This window comes from Typopeltis vanoorti, chromosome 25, assembly GCF_054136105.1.
Source record: "Typopeltis vanoorti isolate ZY-2024b chromosome 25, IOZ_Tvanoo_1.0, whole genome shotgun sequence".
In the NCBI taxonomy this organism is placed as follows: domain Eukaryota; kingdom Metazoa; phylum Arthropoda; class Arachnida; order Uropygi; family Thelyphonidae; genus Typopeltis; species Typopeltis vanoorti.
In genome coordinates this window covers 73,647,319-73,663,996 of record NC_143573.1, presented here as the reverse complement: position 1 = coordinate 73,663,996, position 16,678 = coordinate 73,647,319, and the positions used below count along the sequence as shown (strand labels likewise).

Sequence of the window (16,678 nt, the reverse complement as noted above, 5' to 3'; positions counted from 1 at the left end):
TAAAATTTGAAAAATCTCACTTATAATTAAGTTTATTTTTATTGTGTAGAATTACGAATTGTATAGAAGTTATATTGAAATTTCCCATACAAAAAGTGAGTCAGCTAGTTAATAAATATTTATATTATATATTTTTGTTTATATCATATATCAAAGTTTGTAGGATCGTTTAAGAAAGAGATGGTTAAAAAGAGTGGTCCGAAAATTATTTAAAAATGAAAAGATATAATTGCACAGTATTAAAATAAAGAAAAAAATATAGTTTTGTTATAATTAATTTAATATTATTTTGTAATTAACAAACATATTTACAAATGATACATATATACAATAAAACAAAAAAGTATATGAAATTCAGGACAATTTTTTAAATTCAATTCATATTATAGTTATATGCAATATACCACGTAAATATTCCATTATATTTTCCCTATTGTAATTAATAACTTTTTCAAAATTCTTTGGTCAGCTTCATTGTAGTCTGTTTGTGCTCATGTTGAAAACCTGCTACTGCTCTTTCATAATCAACATCATATGTTTTTTGAATTTTTTGTAGTCCATTTATAAAAATCCATAAATTTGGATGAGTTGCGCTGCTGCCAAAGCTCAATTGCAATTTTCGATGACAATATTTCCATGACAGGCTTCTGCAAAATTATTTGCAGAAGCCTGTCATGGAAATATTGATGACATTTATTGTTCTTTGGTACACAGACCAAATGTTTGAGGGAAAAATTGGTGGTGTCCTGGTTCTGTTATTCCTTAGACAACCTATGTATGTGTTTGTAAACCATTCTAAAATTGGTTCACATTCATTGGATAAATGATTCTCAAGTTCAGAAATAATGTAAATAATGTCTTGTCCTGGAACGAAAGCAAGCGAAGTGATCATTTTTTAATTTAAAGCGAATTGCGCATCAGAATTATATCTGGTTAAAAGACTGCATGAAGCGAAATGCTTACGAAGATTTTGTACGAGATGAAAAAAGCAACCATTTATGTTAGCTTGTGTAAATACTATACGTAACACTGATGAATGGCAATTTCAAAATCAACATTTATATTTTCGGGATCTAGTAATGGCCACATTTCATGTATCATATAAAATAGTTTTGTGTATGTTTCAAGAGTCTTATTAGGTAATAAACAATATAAAACAGGACCTCCACCCATCCTTTCTAGCCAAAATAACAAACATTTGAGCAACAATAGGGGGAGAAAGTAAAAATGTGCCATCCATAAATAATTCATTCATGCTTTGGCTCCACACTGCATGGCTTTCACGACCAAAAATTAATATTTTCATGGGGTCGACCTGTTCTAATCCAGAATCAGCCAATAAAAAACATTAAAATTGTGATGGGCTGAATTCATAATTTAAGTATTCTTCAGAAATAATTATTGTTTCCCTAGAATCAGGATTAATTGGGGCTTTTAAATTTTTTTAATCTTCTTCTTTGAATATTTCTGCACAGACTGCTATGATTTGGAAGCATTCCTTCTACCGCAGAAGAAACATTTTGTAAAATTTGAGTTCGGATTTCTGATGGGTTGCACATTGTCGTATCTGCTAATTTTTTGGCTGTTGTACTAACTTCTTGCATTATTACTCTGGCCGCATTTCCAGAACTGATACATGTGTGTTCCTGTTTTTCAGAAATTAGTGATCCATCACTGACACTTGTCCAGATTTTACTTTTGCATCCTTTGTTTTTATTTTCACATCGCCAAAATTGAATTGAACCTTTCTTATCAATCTTGTCTTTAACATAAAGATAGAAATTCCAAGCATAATTTTCCTTATCTTTTTGACTTAATATTCTTGAATTATCCATTTCTGAAGAATACAAACAAGAAATATAAATATAAAAATAAAATTTAAAAACAGTTTTCACTACTGATATAATTAAGAATTTTTCAGTACTATTTGAAAAATAGTATTGAAAAACTTCATATCAATAGTGAAATATTTCTATACTTCTATATAATTGTACTTAGCAAATTGTTTCATTTGAGAGATAATCAAGAATTTGAAATTTATTTAAATTCATTTAGATGTCACGTATACAATTTAATATACGATTAAGATAATAAATTTTGAATACGTAGCTTTTATTTACTGAAACTTGTTCTTTGCACGTGGTAACTGTAACATTGACACAAATATCGGAAACGATGTAATAAACAAACAAACAACTAGTCTTATGTTTAATAGAAGTCAAAATATCTTGCGAATGCATATTAAACTAAATAACCGCACACAAAACGCCCAAATGGTAAATTGCCAAACAAGATACCTTACACAGTGAAGCTCAGAAATACTTCTTCAGACAAAAAAATAAACTTAATTATAAGTGAGATTTTTCAAATTTTATGTTTATACCGTAATTCTACGGGAAATTTCAATATTACTTCAATACAATTCGTAATTCTACACAATAAACTTAATTATAAGCAAGATTTTTCAATATTTTGTTTGTACTGTTCTTTTAACTAATTTTTACCTGGTAATAGATCAACAGAATAGAATTGCATATTTCATCTTTTATTCTGTTTCCCAATTGCCCGTTGCCAACTTGGCCATCGCCCAGTTGCCATCGTACAGTTGTCCGTCGCCCAGTTGTCCATCACCCAGCTGACCGTATCGCTATATTTCTGAGCATTATTAAAAGCACAGAATCTTTCGTAATGTTTCCAAAAACATTTAAAAGGACACGTTATGTTTTCACGTTTTGGACATCCAATTTCATTTAAATCAGGAACAAGCCTCCATATTAACCTTGTTAGAGTTTTTGATTTTTCTCTTCTTTTGACGATTAATATATGATAATTGCATGTTGATTCTATCACCAATTTCTTAGTTTGTCCAGAGATAGTGAACTAATTTCCCACTTCAGCTAATGGTTATATTTTATTAACCAAGACTTCTGTTTTTTAACTCCTTCAGGTAATTCTTTCCTAATACAAGGTGATTTTGTCAATGCATATCTTACAATAATTCCATCAGATATACAAATTTCTTTAGGAAATAATTTGAAGTCATATTCAAATGAAAATATACACCAATTATACCAATAATAACCGAAAATTCGTATTTTTCACTCACTATAGATTTTGCATAATCGTTTTCCTTCATTCTTCTTCTTTTCACATTACTTCATTTGGCACCACAAATAAATAGTTATTTATTATAATAATAATTATTATTATTTCATTGATTATTAGCACTGATCTTATATTTCATGTAAACTTTCTGTTACAAAATTCTGAATAATTAGAACTTTTCACAAAGAAACTTTCAAAGAATTTTGTGGCTCACCCATTATTTTTACATTACAGAATACAAAACACCACAACACAATACAGCAGCTGCAGTGGATGAATGATTACCTTAAGTCCAAAGACACTCCACTCTATGGTTTTTCTTTTAGTACTGTTTACCCTTACTATGCCCTACCCTGACTGTTCCTTCAAAAATGAACCTTTTGTGCAGATGACTCAACGACATGTTTTCAAATGTTGTTCGATATATTGTTGGTGTGTTTTTTTTTATCTTACTTTGTGCAGGGGAAGGTAAAATTTGTATTTGTGTTATCTGGAGAGTACAAAGATTTTTTCTATACCAAACTTTAACGATTAAGATAATAAATTTTGAATACATAGCTTTTATTTACTGAAACTTGTTCTTTGCACGTGGTAACTGTAACATGACACAAATATCGGAAACGATGTAATAAACAAACAAACAACTAGTCTTATGTTTAATAGAAGTCAAAATATCTTGCGAATGTTTTTAAGTCACGTTTTTGGGTTCATTATAACAACCAAATTCTAACACTTCGGATTTTCGATTATCTGAACGATTGTTTTGAGATAACTCAAACAATGTCAATAGATAGCAATAAACAATTTCTAAAATAATCAGTTACATGGATATCAGTTATAAACACTTTTTCCCTGTTCCTGGCATTAATTTCACAGTAGTGATTTTTTTACAATAAATAAACAGAATTGCATTAAGGTATAAAGATGTGGATTTAAATATCAATTTCTAATCAGAATAACTGAGTAAAAAATTCACTGTGGAAAAACACAACAATAAAAGCACACATCTTTGTTCATTTAAGTTAATAAATGCATATTTTATTTTGCTGAAATACTATTTCCAAGTACATTCACAGAGAAAAATTCGAAACATGTAATTACCTAAAAATATTTCACAATATTTAGTTTACACTCTTAACATTTTTCAAAGCATTCAATGAATAAAATTTTTTATCTGGAAATGACACCATGCCTCCCTAAACATTCTGTGTATTCTTTTGTCACGAAATATACACAAACAGTTTTTGTAAAATATTCGTAAATGTCCCAAAATAAAGAATCTTTATCGAATTGGATAAAATCTTGAATGTCTAATTTTACCATTCATGAAGTTAAATGATTAGCGATAATTTTCTCCATGATGTGAATAGCTGGTAATTCAGTTTCCAAAAATATAAAAGATCATCAATGTCATACATTTTGGGTGAAACTCTCTCATCTTCTTCACAACTAATAGAAAAAACTTTACTTCCATCAGCTCCTGTATCATCAAGTATTAGTTCTCCATCTTGGCATTTCAGAATATAACACTCACTGATGTTCATTTCGTAGTCAACTCTTAAAAAGGTAGCCGAGGATATCAGACTACTTACTGCGTAACTTTTCCCAAGTGGTCCTGGATAAATACATCACAATGTATGTGTCTTCTAAAATAATAATCGTTTCCATCCTTTTAGAGCTATGTGAAGAGTTTTTCCTTGAGCTATTTTCATGAAGAAGAAAATTTTCAATAAGATTTGTGGCTCACCCATTATTTTACTCTACTTTCCTGGACACAAAACACCACAACACAATATAATAGCTGCACTGGATGAACGAATTGCCATAACTGCAAAGACACTCGACTCATTTGTTTTTCTTTATAGTAGTTTACCTGACCCTTAACCCTGTCTGTTCCTCCAAAATGAAACTTTCAAGCAGATGATTCACTGACATGTTTCTACATACTGTTGGATATGATGTTGATGTGAGATTATCTTACTTTGAGACATCATATGGCAAATCTTGTCTCTGTGGCTCAAAGGGTATTCTATATTATTTGTCCTTGTTATGTTAAGTATTTTATCCTCAAAAAGTGTTTTTGATTTTAGACCATGTGACTAGTTCTCTCACTCATATGTCTAAAATTGTTGGGATGGGGAATAAATAGCATTAGGTGGTGGAAGTGAAAAGGTAGTCATGAGGGTGACAGAGATCTTCCATGCAATGCTCCTCCACCCCAACCCCTAACCCCATCACCCCTCCAGAAGATGTCTGCTCAGCCAAGTAGAGATGAGCGAGCTCCTCATTTGCAGATATCTTTTAGTGATGTCACTTCCAACTGATGCTGATAACTTTGGAGGGGAAAAAAACGCGTTTTTTTTCGTTTTCTGGAGGAGAGAGGGATGAGGGGTTAGAGTATGGGGAGCAATGCAAGGAAGCGTTTCTTTCTTTCTTTTTTTACTCTACATTTATCAGTATCAGTTGGAGATTTTTTTCCTCCAAAGTTATCAGTATCAGTTGGAGGTGATATCACTAAAAGATATCTGCAAATGATGAGCTCGCTCATCTCCATAGCCTGAGCAGACATCTTCTGGAGGAGAGGAGAGAATAGAGGGATGATGGAGTTAGGGGGGATGGGGGAGCATTGCAGGGAAGACCTCTGTCACCCTCTTGACTACTATTTCACTTCCACCACCTAATGCTATTTTTCCCCATCCCAACAATTTTGGACCTATGAGTGAGAGAGAGAACCAGTCACATAGTCTAACATCAAAATCACTTTTTGAGGATAAAATACTTAACATAATGACAAATAATATAGAATACCCTTCGAGCAACAGAGATAAAATTTGCTCTATGATGTCTCAAAGTAAGATAATCTCATGTCAACGTCATATTCAACAGCATGCAGAAAATACATGTCCGTGAATCATCTGCGCAAAAGTTTCATTTTGGATGGAACAGTCAGTGTTAAGGGTCAGGTAAACAGTACTATAAGGAAAAACAAATGAGTCACGTGTCTTTGCAGTTCCAGCAATTCGTTCATCCAGTGCAGCTATTGTATTGTGTTGTGGTGTTTTGTGTCCATGAAAGTAAAGTAAAATAATGGGTGAGCCACAAAAGTCATTGAAATTTTCCTTCTTCAGGAAAATAGCATGAGACAAAACTCTTCACATAGCTCTAAAAGGATGGAAACTGATTATTATTTTAGAAGACACGTACATTGTGATGTATTTATCCAGGACCACTTGGGAAGTTATGCAGGAAGTAGTCTGATATCCTCGCTACTTGCAAAGAAGAGTTGAATACAAAATGGACCTCAGTGAGTGTTGTATTCTGAAATGCCAAGATGGAGATATAATAATTGATGATACAGGAGCTGATGGAAGTAGAGTTTTTTCTATTAGTTGTGAAGATGAGAGATTTTCACCAAAAATGTACGACGTTGATAATCACCAAATAGCTTGTAATTAACCGAATTACAAGCTATTCGTATCATGGGGAAAATTATCGCCAGTCATTTAAATTCATGAATGGTAAAATTAGACTTTCAAGATTTTATCCAATTCGATAAAGATTTTTTATTTTGGGACATTTATGAACATTTTACAAAAACTGTTTGTGTATATTTGATGACAAAAGAATACACAGAATGTTTAGGGAGGCATGGTGTCATTTCCTGACTGAAACAATATGAAATGTATGGAGCTGTGCTTACCAGGGTTTTGCATGACCAGCTTTTTTGATGTAATGTAACCAAGAAACAGTGAGTAACAAAAATTTTATTCATTGAACGCTTTGGAAAATATTAAGAGTGTTAACTAAATATTGTGAAATATTTTTAGGTAATTACGTTTCGAATTTTTTTCTGTGAATATACTTGTAAATAGTATTTCAACAAAATAATATATGCATTTGTAAACTTGAATGAACAAAAATGTATGCTTTTGTTGTTGTGTTTTTCCACAGTGAATTTTTTACTGTTATTCTGATTAGAAATTGATATTTAAATCCACATCTTTATACCTTAATGCAATTCTGTTTATTTATTGTAAAAAAAATCACTACTGTGAAATTAATGCCAGGAACAGGGAAAAAAGTGGTGAAAACTGATATCCATGTAATTAATTATTTTATAAATTGCTTAATGCTACCTATTGGCATTGTTTGTGTTATCCGAAAACAATTCGTTCACATAATCGAAAATCCGAACTGTTAGAATTTGGTTGTTTTACAGAGAGGCAGCAGATTATCAACCCAAAAACGTGACTTAAACTCTTAAAGTTTCATATAGAAAAAATATTTCTGCTCTCCAGATAACAAAATTACAAAATTTTACCTTTCCTCACACAAAGTAAGATAAAAATACACCAACTGTATATCCAACAGCATGCAAAAACTTGTCATTGAGTCATCTGCACAAAAGATTCATTTTTGAAGGAACAGTCAGGGTAGGGAATAGTAAGGGTAAACAGTACTATAAGAAAAACCATACAGTGGAGTGTCTTTGGACTTAAGGTAATCATTCATCCACTGCAGCTGTTGTATTGTATTGTGGTGTTTTGTGTTCGGTAATGTAAAAATAATGGGTGAGCCACAAATTTCTTTGAACGTTTCTTTGTGAAAAGTTCTAATTGTTCAGAATTTTGTAACAGAAAGTTAACATAAAATATAAGATCAGAGCTAATAATCAGTGAAATAATAATAATAATTATTATAATAAATAACTATATATTTGTGGTGCCAAATGAAGTAATGTAGGAAGAAGAATGAAGGAAAACGAATATGCAAAATCTACAGTGGGGAAAAATACGAGTTATCGGTTATCATTGGTATAATTGATGTATAATTTCTTTTAAATATGACTTCAAATTTATTTCCTAAAGAAATTTGTATTTCTGATGGAATTATTGTAAGATATGCATTGACAAAATCACCTTGTATTAGAAAGAATTACCTGAAAGAGTTAAAAAACAGAATTCTTGGTTAATAAAATATAACCATTAGCTGAAGTGAGAAATTGGTTCACTATCTCTGGACAAACTAAGAAATTGGTGATAGAATCAACGTGCAAATATCAAATATTAATCGTCAAAGGAAGAGAAAAATCAAAAACTCTAACAAGGTTAATATGGAGGTTCTTGATTCTTGGTTCCTGTTCTTGATTTAAATGAAATTGGATGTCCAAAACGTGAAAACATAACGTGTACTTTTAAATGCTTTTTGAAACATAACAAAAGATTCTATGCTTTGAATAATGCTCACAAATATATGTATTGGTTGCACAAAAATAAATATGAAACCCATAAATTTATTATAGTAATAAATTCCCAATGATCACCAACTGAAAATGAACTTTCAGATGAGAGTCACATTGTCAAAAACCACATGACGGCAATTCCACAAGCATGGGAAGAACCTTTGCACAACAGTGCAAATTTAACAATAAGAAGATTAAGAAACAAAAAAATAGATTGTATTCAGTAAATACAATTTGTAAATAATATTTCACTCAAATAAAATACGTAAATTTAAATGAACAAATTGGGTGTCATCAATGTGTTATGCAAATTTAAGTAAGACCATAACATTTTGTTTTCCTTGTGAAATTTCACCACAAACTAACCAGAGACGTTTTGTTTTGACTCAGTGAATTAAAAGTCTTATTTGTTCATGCAAGCCCTCAAATATTTCAAGAAACTGTCAACTCTTGGAAGCAAAAGGAATCGGGTATTAAATTAATAGCCAGAATTTTATTGCAGAAGATTTCACCTGTAAAGTCACAATACTGTTAGAATTTGGTTATTTTACAGAGGTACATTAGATATTTTAAACCAACACGTTACTAAAACTCTTAAAAAGATTGCTGCAAAAAAAGGTATCAATGTGCAGATAAAATCAAGTGAATCAACATGCATATACCAAACAATACTCCTCATTGGAAGAGAAAATAAAAAAAACATTAACAATTAAGTTGTTCATTTAAATGATACCAAATGATGAAAACAACATTTGCACGAATTTCAAAACTTTGAAAAAGTTGATGAATTTCTTGTTTGCTGTGATCATAAATATTTATTTGAGGGTAAACATTTTTTTCCTTTACATTTTTCTTTATTTCTTTCTTTCTTTCTGAGCTAATTTTCATTTGAAATAAGAATATATAATTATTTATTTGTATTGGAAAGAATATCTAATATAATAATTGTGTTAAATATATATATATAAATATCCCTACTGTGAAATAAATGTCGGGCTGAGAGGACAACAGTCAATTGGGACTAATGGAAATGAGTTTTACTTAGTTGAACTATGTAAAAACCATAGTTCAACTTGTTTTGGAATGTCACATGGAGAACAATCACGAATTATACGTAAGCACCAGTGGGAAATGATACATCAGCGCAAATGTTAAATCAGAATTTAAATTAAATTAAATGTTAAATAAAATTTGTTAATAATATTACAGTCAAATAAAAGGTAGCATAGAAATTAACAAAATATATATTACAGAGCTAATATTCATTTGAATTAAATTCCAGTTTCCTAGCTACACAAAATATAAACAAACAAACAAGCCATCTACTTGAAAACAATAAGTGTATAAAAATATTAACTAGGAATGAATAATTTTAGGATATGTGTCATCACAATCATGTGAATGCTAATCATGTAGCCATATGTAAGTGTTTGAGAAACATCCAACCATGGGAAAATGATACCTTATGAACAATACTGCAACTGATATATTACAGGATGTGATTAATAGAAACAGACTAAACTACAGACTAATTCCCAAAATAAATGAGATTAACAGAAAGGCAAGCACTGAGTTTACTTTACTTCCAAGATGTGGGTGTTCAGAGAATCTCCAGAAGCATGGGGAGAAAAATGTAGGAAATTATACTTTTTGAACGTCATCTAATACAGGATGTGATTAGCTGTATTACACAAAATGGGTAACTATGGTTCCATACTCTGAAAAGAAAACCAAAACTAAGACCAGAAATTAATGAGTTGTCTCCAAGAAAATGAACAGAACCAAACAGGTGGTAATCTAAACGATGTGTCAACTATATTTTCTGGTTATTTACAGAAATATCTTTCAACTCCTATGTTTTGTGTGGTTTTTGTGCTGTGGATATATGTTAGCCCCGGGAACCTATAATGAAAAAGTCAACTGCATTTTCAGACTTGTGTTTGTGTTCTGTGCTGTGAATATGTTAAAAACAACAATTTGGAATATTCAGAAAACCTAGATAGCACCAAGATGTTCCCATTCTGGAAAGAAATGTAAGTTAATTTTTTTAACTTAAACATAACAATTGATAATTGTAATTTCAATAATCACTGCTCGTATGTTTTGGTAAGTGTAATTCTAATACGGATTGGTTTTTTTGTGTGTGTGTGTGTGTGTGTGTGTGTGTGTGTGTGTGTGTGTGTGTGTGTGTGTGTGTGTGTGTGTGTGTGTGTGTGTGTGTGTGTGTGTGTGTGTGTGTGTGTGTGTGTGTGTGTGTGTGTGTGTGCGCGTGCGTGTGCGCGCGAAGCCAACACATCACGTGATGTCCCTGAGAGAAGAGGGGCCCCAGCGAAATTCCAAACATTCCAAAATTTATCTTATCACTATCTATCACCCATAAGGACATACGCAAACCATTCACTTATCTACAACTCATATCAATACACATCCAAGACACTGACGTCGCACCCCCCATTCTACCTACCCCTATTTTGTTCATAGTATCCCACCAATCACGATACGAATCTTTATCCACTAATATATCTCCCTTTTCCATTCAAAACAATAACGTCACTTATTTACAACTAACAAATGACATCACTTATTTACAACGAACAAATGACGTCGCTTATCTGCCTCTGATAATAACAATATCCTTATCTTATCTTGATCTTGTTCAAAGTGCCCCACCAATCACGACACGAATCCTTATCGCTACCATCACCTATAATTCCATACGCGAACTAAACAAACAACGTAACGTCATATACACAGATGGTCCCAGAAAAATTCCAAACATTCCAAACTCATGACGTCACACAACAATGAGGTCATCAAATGAACAACCAATCACGTCACGATTCCTTATCTTATCTTGATCTTGATCTTGTCAGAAGTGCATCTGCTACTACTACTGACGTTAAATCTTATTAATGTATTATTGTTCCGTATAGTATAGTCACACCGATAATTTACAAATTCGTTACAGTGCGCTAATAAAAACTTTTAAAACTTATCCATAAAAGACTTCTCTAATCTGATCAAAATCGCTGACTACAAATATTTTTGAAAGTATTATCAAGTAAGGACAGTTGCTCAGTAGCTAGCCCAAGCATTAAATAGTAACATTGCAAGAAAGGAAGAAACAGTAAAATACTTATAGTAATAGGCTAGGTTGATTACTTTGGCTGTGTCTATTGTATTCAAGAATCATTTTAGAACTGGAGATGTCTGGATCTTTGAGCAAGGAAGATTTAGAAGAAAGCAACGAGCATTAACCCGAAGACTTTAAAAGAATGTAAAATTAATATACGTAGGCTGTTCAATAAGTAATAAGACTATATTTATACAGAAAACAGATTACCTTTAATCGTCATCATTTACATGGTCTTTTTCGAAGTAACTACCGTGAGACGCGATGCATTTGTCCCAACGTTGCGTCCACTTCTTAAACACATGTGAAAGTCCGTTTTTTGAGAGTTCTTTCAAAACCGCCTCCGCAGCTTTTACACATGCTTGTTGCTTTCGAAATGGCGGCCTCTTATTGGTTTCTTGAGCTGATGAAACAGCCAGAAATCGCACGGTTAGAGATCAGGACTGTATGGAGGGTGTGGTAGGATATCTGTGTTGTTCTTCTGCAAAACGTCCACTACACAACTAGCAATAATGGCCTTGCATTATCGTGGTGCAGTAAGAAGCCATTCTTCAGCAATGGACGCTTCCTTTTGACGTGCTTGATGATAATCGCTGCTGTGTTGATCATTATCTCTGTGATGAACGTTGAAGGTCTTCCCTCACGTTCAAGATCTTCCACATTTTGCCTTCCTTCCTTAAAAGTTTTATGCCAGCGAAAAACACTTGCCCTCGACATTGCTTCATCGTGGAAAGCTTCGCGTATCATGTTAAAAGTGTCCGATGGGGATTTTTGCAAACGCACACAAAATTTAATCGCATAACGCACGTAAAAACTAGTATATTATTTTATTTTATTGTCTGCATGGCATTTCCTTAGTTGAAAATAAACATATTTCACTTGTTCAAATCATTAAAAAAATATGGTTTTTAAAGAAATTAAAAAATTATATCTCTTTTAATTCAGCTGGATATTTGTCGTTAGTATTCTTGTGATTCTGTAAAATGTCTTGTGGGAGTTTTTTTTTTTCCCAACACAGCTTCTATAGCGCTCAATCAAACATATTATAATCCGTCCTCGACTTACGTCATATGCAGCTTACGACCATTCGTACTTTACGATAGCCATTCTATTTAACACGTTGGTCGAATACCTGCAACCAATGGACGAGTTCTTCCTTCAAGGCATATTTTAAGAAATACTTTTGTTCAGGTGAACCCTCGAAGACTTTTGGAAGGAATACAATATCTTGTAGATGCCGCAGGAAATGAAATGAGGTGCCGCAAGAGTGTATGAATAGTGTTTCGATTGCCTTACAAGAGATTGGTGACAAGATAGTGCGACTGGCTAAAAGCTGGAGTTGGAAGTTGACAATGAAGACATAGAGCATTTGTTAGAAGCTGTGGAAGAAGAGCTCTCATGCGAAGGTCTCACCTAGCCTTATAGAGCTAGAATCCCAGGAAGTGGAAGAAGAAGAAGAAGAAAATAAAAAAGCGAAGAACAAGAAGAGGAAACCGAGACTAAAAAAAAAAAACGTTTGCGGTGAAAGAGTTGCCAGAAGTATTTGCTTCAGTTAATAAGGTACTCGGTTATTTGAAGAAATAAATCGCAACATAGAGAGATTTAGCAAAGTAGATAGAATGGTGCAAGCTGCAATTAAGTTAAAGATAAATTTATGCAGAAAAGAAAACGAAACCTATGCAGAGTAAGTTGGACGTAATGTATAAAATTTTAAAGAAGCCCACTCCTGCTGTTATGTCATCCTTTGAAGATGAGCCTAAACTTTCCACAAGTTATGCATCTAGTGAACATCCTCAGAATGTTTTTGCAAATTCCTGAATTTGAAGAATTCGTTATTAATAACTTAGCCTCCCTTACCTCTTCTGATGAAATATCCCATTAGCTGGGACAGTATACGCATGTTCTTATTGCACTACAGTATTTTTAATTCCCTCTTATTGCACTACAGTATTTTTAATTCCCTCTTATTGCACTACAGTGTTTTTAATTCCCTTTATTACAATACAGTATTTTTAATTCCGTTTTTCTCACCCACTAAGTGCTCGCAATAAGCGGAAGAAAATCAGCAAATCCAAAGATCATAAGGCGCAAATGCAAAACAAGATGGCTTCTTGCTACTGGCTTCTCATTAAGGCTGGTGGGCGTAGCTTCTGTTCTTCTGTCATGTCCTGATCGCCATTGGTGGCATCACTATTACCCAAACGCAAAGCAAAATTCTTGCAACAGTCTTTTCCTCACTCTTATAAATACAATCAAGACAAATACCATGAATTGCTTACATCATGCCTCTTCTTCTTCTAACCTTTCGTCAGAAGAGCATCACAAAAAGTTTCAATGGTCATGTTCCTAATAAATCCCCGGATTTAGATGATATCCACTCCAGCCTGCCAAAAAACTCCAGAATTAACACACATATCCCCTACTGCCTATACAGCTGTCCTGAGTCGTCTTGTCATATTGTCTGGCGTCTCCGTATACTTGTCATACTCGTTTAGCATCTACCCAACAGCATTAAGGCTCTTTATCTATCCTACACCTTAAAAGAGATATAACAGACAGGCATCAAACTATCATCCCAGTGCTTTAACGTCAATACTCTAAAAAATAATAGGGTCATTAATAGCTGACTTCTTTACTATCTAGAAACCCATCAGTCTGGAAAAACTCACGTTCACTCTCGATATTTCAGACTCATGTGATCAAAGTCTGGAATCTAGGTCTTCTTACTAAGCTACCATCTTAAGGTCTCTCTCTCTCCTTCCCTTTCCCTTTGATATTCATTTGCCAACTTCCTCCTCTGGTCGTTCACTGTACGTCGTGTGGATGACTTCTTCGCAACAGAGTTTTCTACCAATTCTGGAGTACCCCAGGACTCTGCGCTCTCTCATTCGCTCTTCTTTCTTAACATCAATGACCCATTCTCTTTCTCTATGTATCCTTAAATATTATCCATTGTTTTGCTGATGAAGGTACTACTCTCCATTCGTCTTTTTCATCGGAGAAACTGTGTAGTACTCAAATCAACCGAGCTTCAAAATCTTCCAAGAAATGTCTTAAACACTGATTTCCTCTCCATTCTCAAGTGGGATGAAGATAATCTGATGAATTTCAATGCTATCAAAACAAAGTCCTCCTTGCTGTCCAGAAGACATATCTCACTTCACTCTCTCTTAATTTTGATTATGTTCCGATTTCCAATCATTATCAGTTTTCCTTTCTTAGGCTGGCTTTCACATCTAGCTTAATCTAATGTTTCTATGCTGTGCTACGCTATGGGTCTAGTATGTTTATGCCAGGTTATCCTGGTTTAGATCCATAGCTTCCTTAGCTGACGAAAAGCTTCATATCCTTTTCATCCCAAACACTGCTTCTTTCCTGCTCTACTCCTAACACTTTATAAATACCAAATCCGACCGATCTAAACTATTGTTCTCACATTTAGGATGGTTACAATCGAACCCTCCTTACGAATTCTTGTATACAATAGAGGGCAATTCAACTTAATTGGTGACCCCTGTCTCACAACTCCCTCCAGTCACTTTTTATAGGCACTCTTTCTGCATTGTGCCTTTTTTACAGGTACTTTTATAGGTGCTGCTCCGGCAAACTCGCTAATACCATTCCTTCGCTTTCATCTAACAATATAACATCTCTCTCTCTCTCTCTCTCTCTCTCTCTCTCAAATAAAATAAAAAAAAAACAGAACATAATATTTCCCACATACTAATTTGTTTATTACAATCAAAAATTAACTCGTAAATTTCAGTTAAATATCCTCTCCGTCGTCCTGTAGCGTACGATAATTTAAATTACAACTAATCAACCGATTCTTCTCTTGTTTGTGCTCTCGAGGGATAAGTTTTAGCTTAAAAAATAAAATAAAAACATTTTGTTGGGATATTTAATAGGATATTTTGATGGGCCACATGTGACATTCGTCTTATACTTTATAAACCATTGGTTTCGCTTTTTTTTCTGTTATTATTATGATAATGTTTTGGTGTAATTTGCCATTAGCATTCATTTTTCCTGAGAAGTTGAAATGAAATGAGTAATACTCGATCTTCAGCCTAACTTTCTACTGTAGTTGAAATTTCGTATAATTATAGTTCTACAAGGATAGAATTTTTAGAAGTAAGAAATAATTTTGTAACTGCCATATTGAGACCGGTAATTGACCTTCAGAAGAAAAACATTATAGATTTTTGTCGTGTACTAGAAAGGATTCAAACCAAGTTCCTTCCAACCAAAGGAAAGTTGCCATTTTTCTGATTACCACAAGCACTGGAGCAAGGAACGGTTGCTTATTTTCGAATCATGTAGAAATAAATTATAAAAATTCTGAGCATAAATATGCATTAATCTAATCCACCTTAAATGCAATTAAAGGCCTTAATTTGTTTGATAACCCCAAGTAAAAACTCGTTTTTCTAGCTAAAGTTCCAAAACAAAAGTAGGTTCAATTCACCATAAGGACCTAAGGACTTTGAAATTAGGTCTTAAGTAATAGTAGCAATGCGTTTCAAGATAATTACTACTCAATAAGCATTGGTAAAATTAAATCAACACTATTATCTATTTTACTTACTGTTATTTACTTTTTGATTTAATCAGCAAAGCGTACATTATTAACATGAGAGAAATGCAGAAATTACCCAGTATAAGATTGTGATGAATTTTAATAAACGGAAGGCAATCTACAGTTATATAATTTATTCCTGCGTGTGTACCTAACATTATCAAATAAAATGTCATAATATTTATTGATAAAACATTAATATTCTAATCTGGATTAATACTAAGTATTTCAGAATCACATACATTCAAGTTTGTTTTCATTTTCTGTTACAGCTGGCCGAAGTAACTCGTCACCCTTGGGTCACAGCGTAAGTATATCTTTAATAAACCCTAATTTATACAATTATTTATAACGCAATTGCACTCATCCTGGATGGATGGGTGGACCCTAAAGATTCTAGGAAAGCCTGAAAAAATCACTCGATAAGCTAACAGTAGATAAATTAACATTAACTAATCTGAATTAGACTCATTCTGGTAGCATTAATTTTCAAAATATTCGTCAAGTAAATACTGAAAAACCATCTTGCTCTCTGACGTAATTATGCACAAATAAAAGTCTCGATGTTTTATAAAACTGTTCCGAAACCTGCAACGCAGATAGAAGGCAAAATGTAAAT

General features: G+C 33.0%; 1 protein-coding gene across 1 annotated transcript in view; it reads left to right on the top strand.

The window, feature by feature from the left end:
* Positions 1 to 16,678, top strand: part of LOC150092851 (serine/threonine-protein kinase BRSK2-like) — a 174,800-nt gene that overhangs the window by 110,430 nt on the left and 47,692 nt on the right. Inside the window, exon 9 of the mRNA XM_090414299.1 lies at positions 16,332 to 16,366. Coding sequence (XP_090270425.1) covers positions 16,332 to 16,366 — 35 coding nt within the window. The remainder of the gene's footprint in view (positions 1 to 16,331; positions 16,367 to 16,678) is intronic.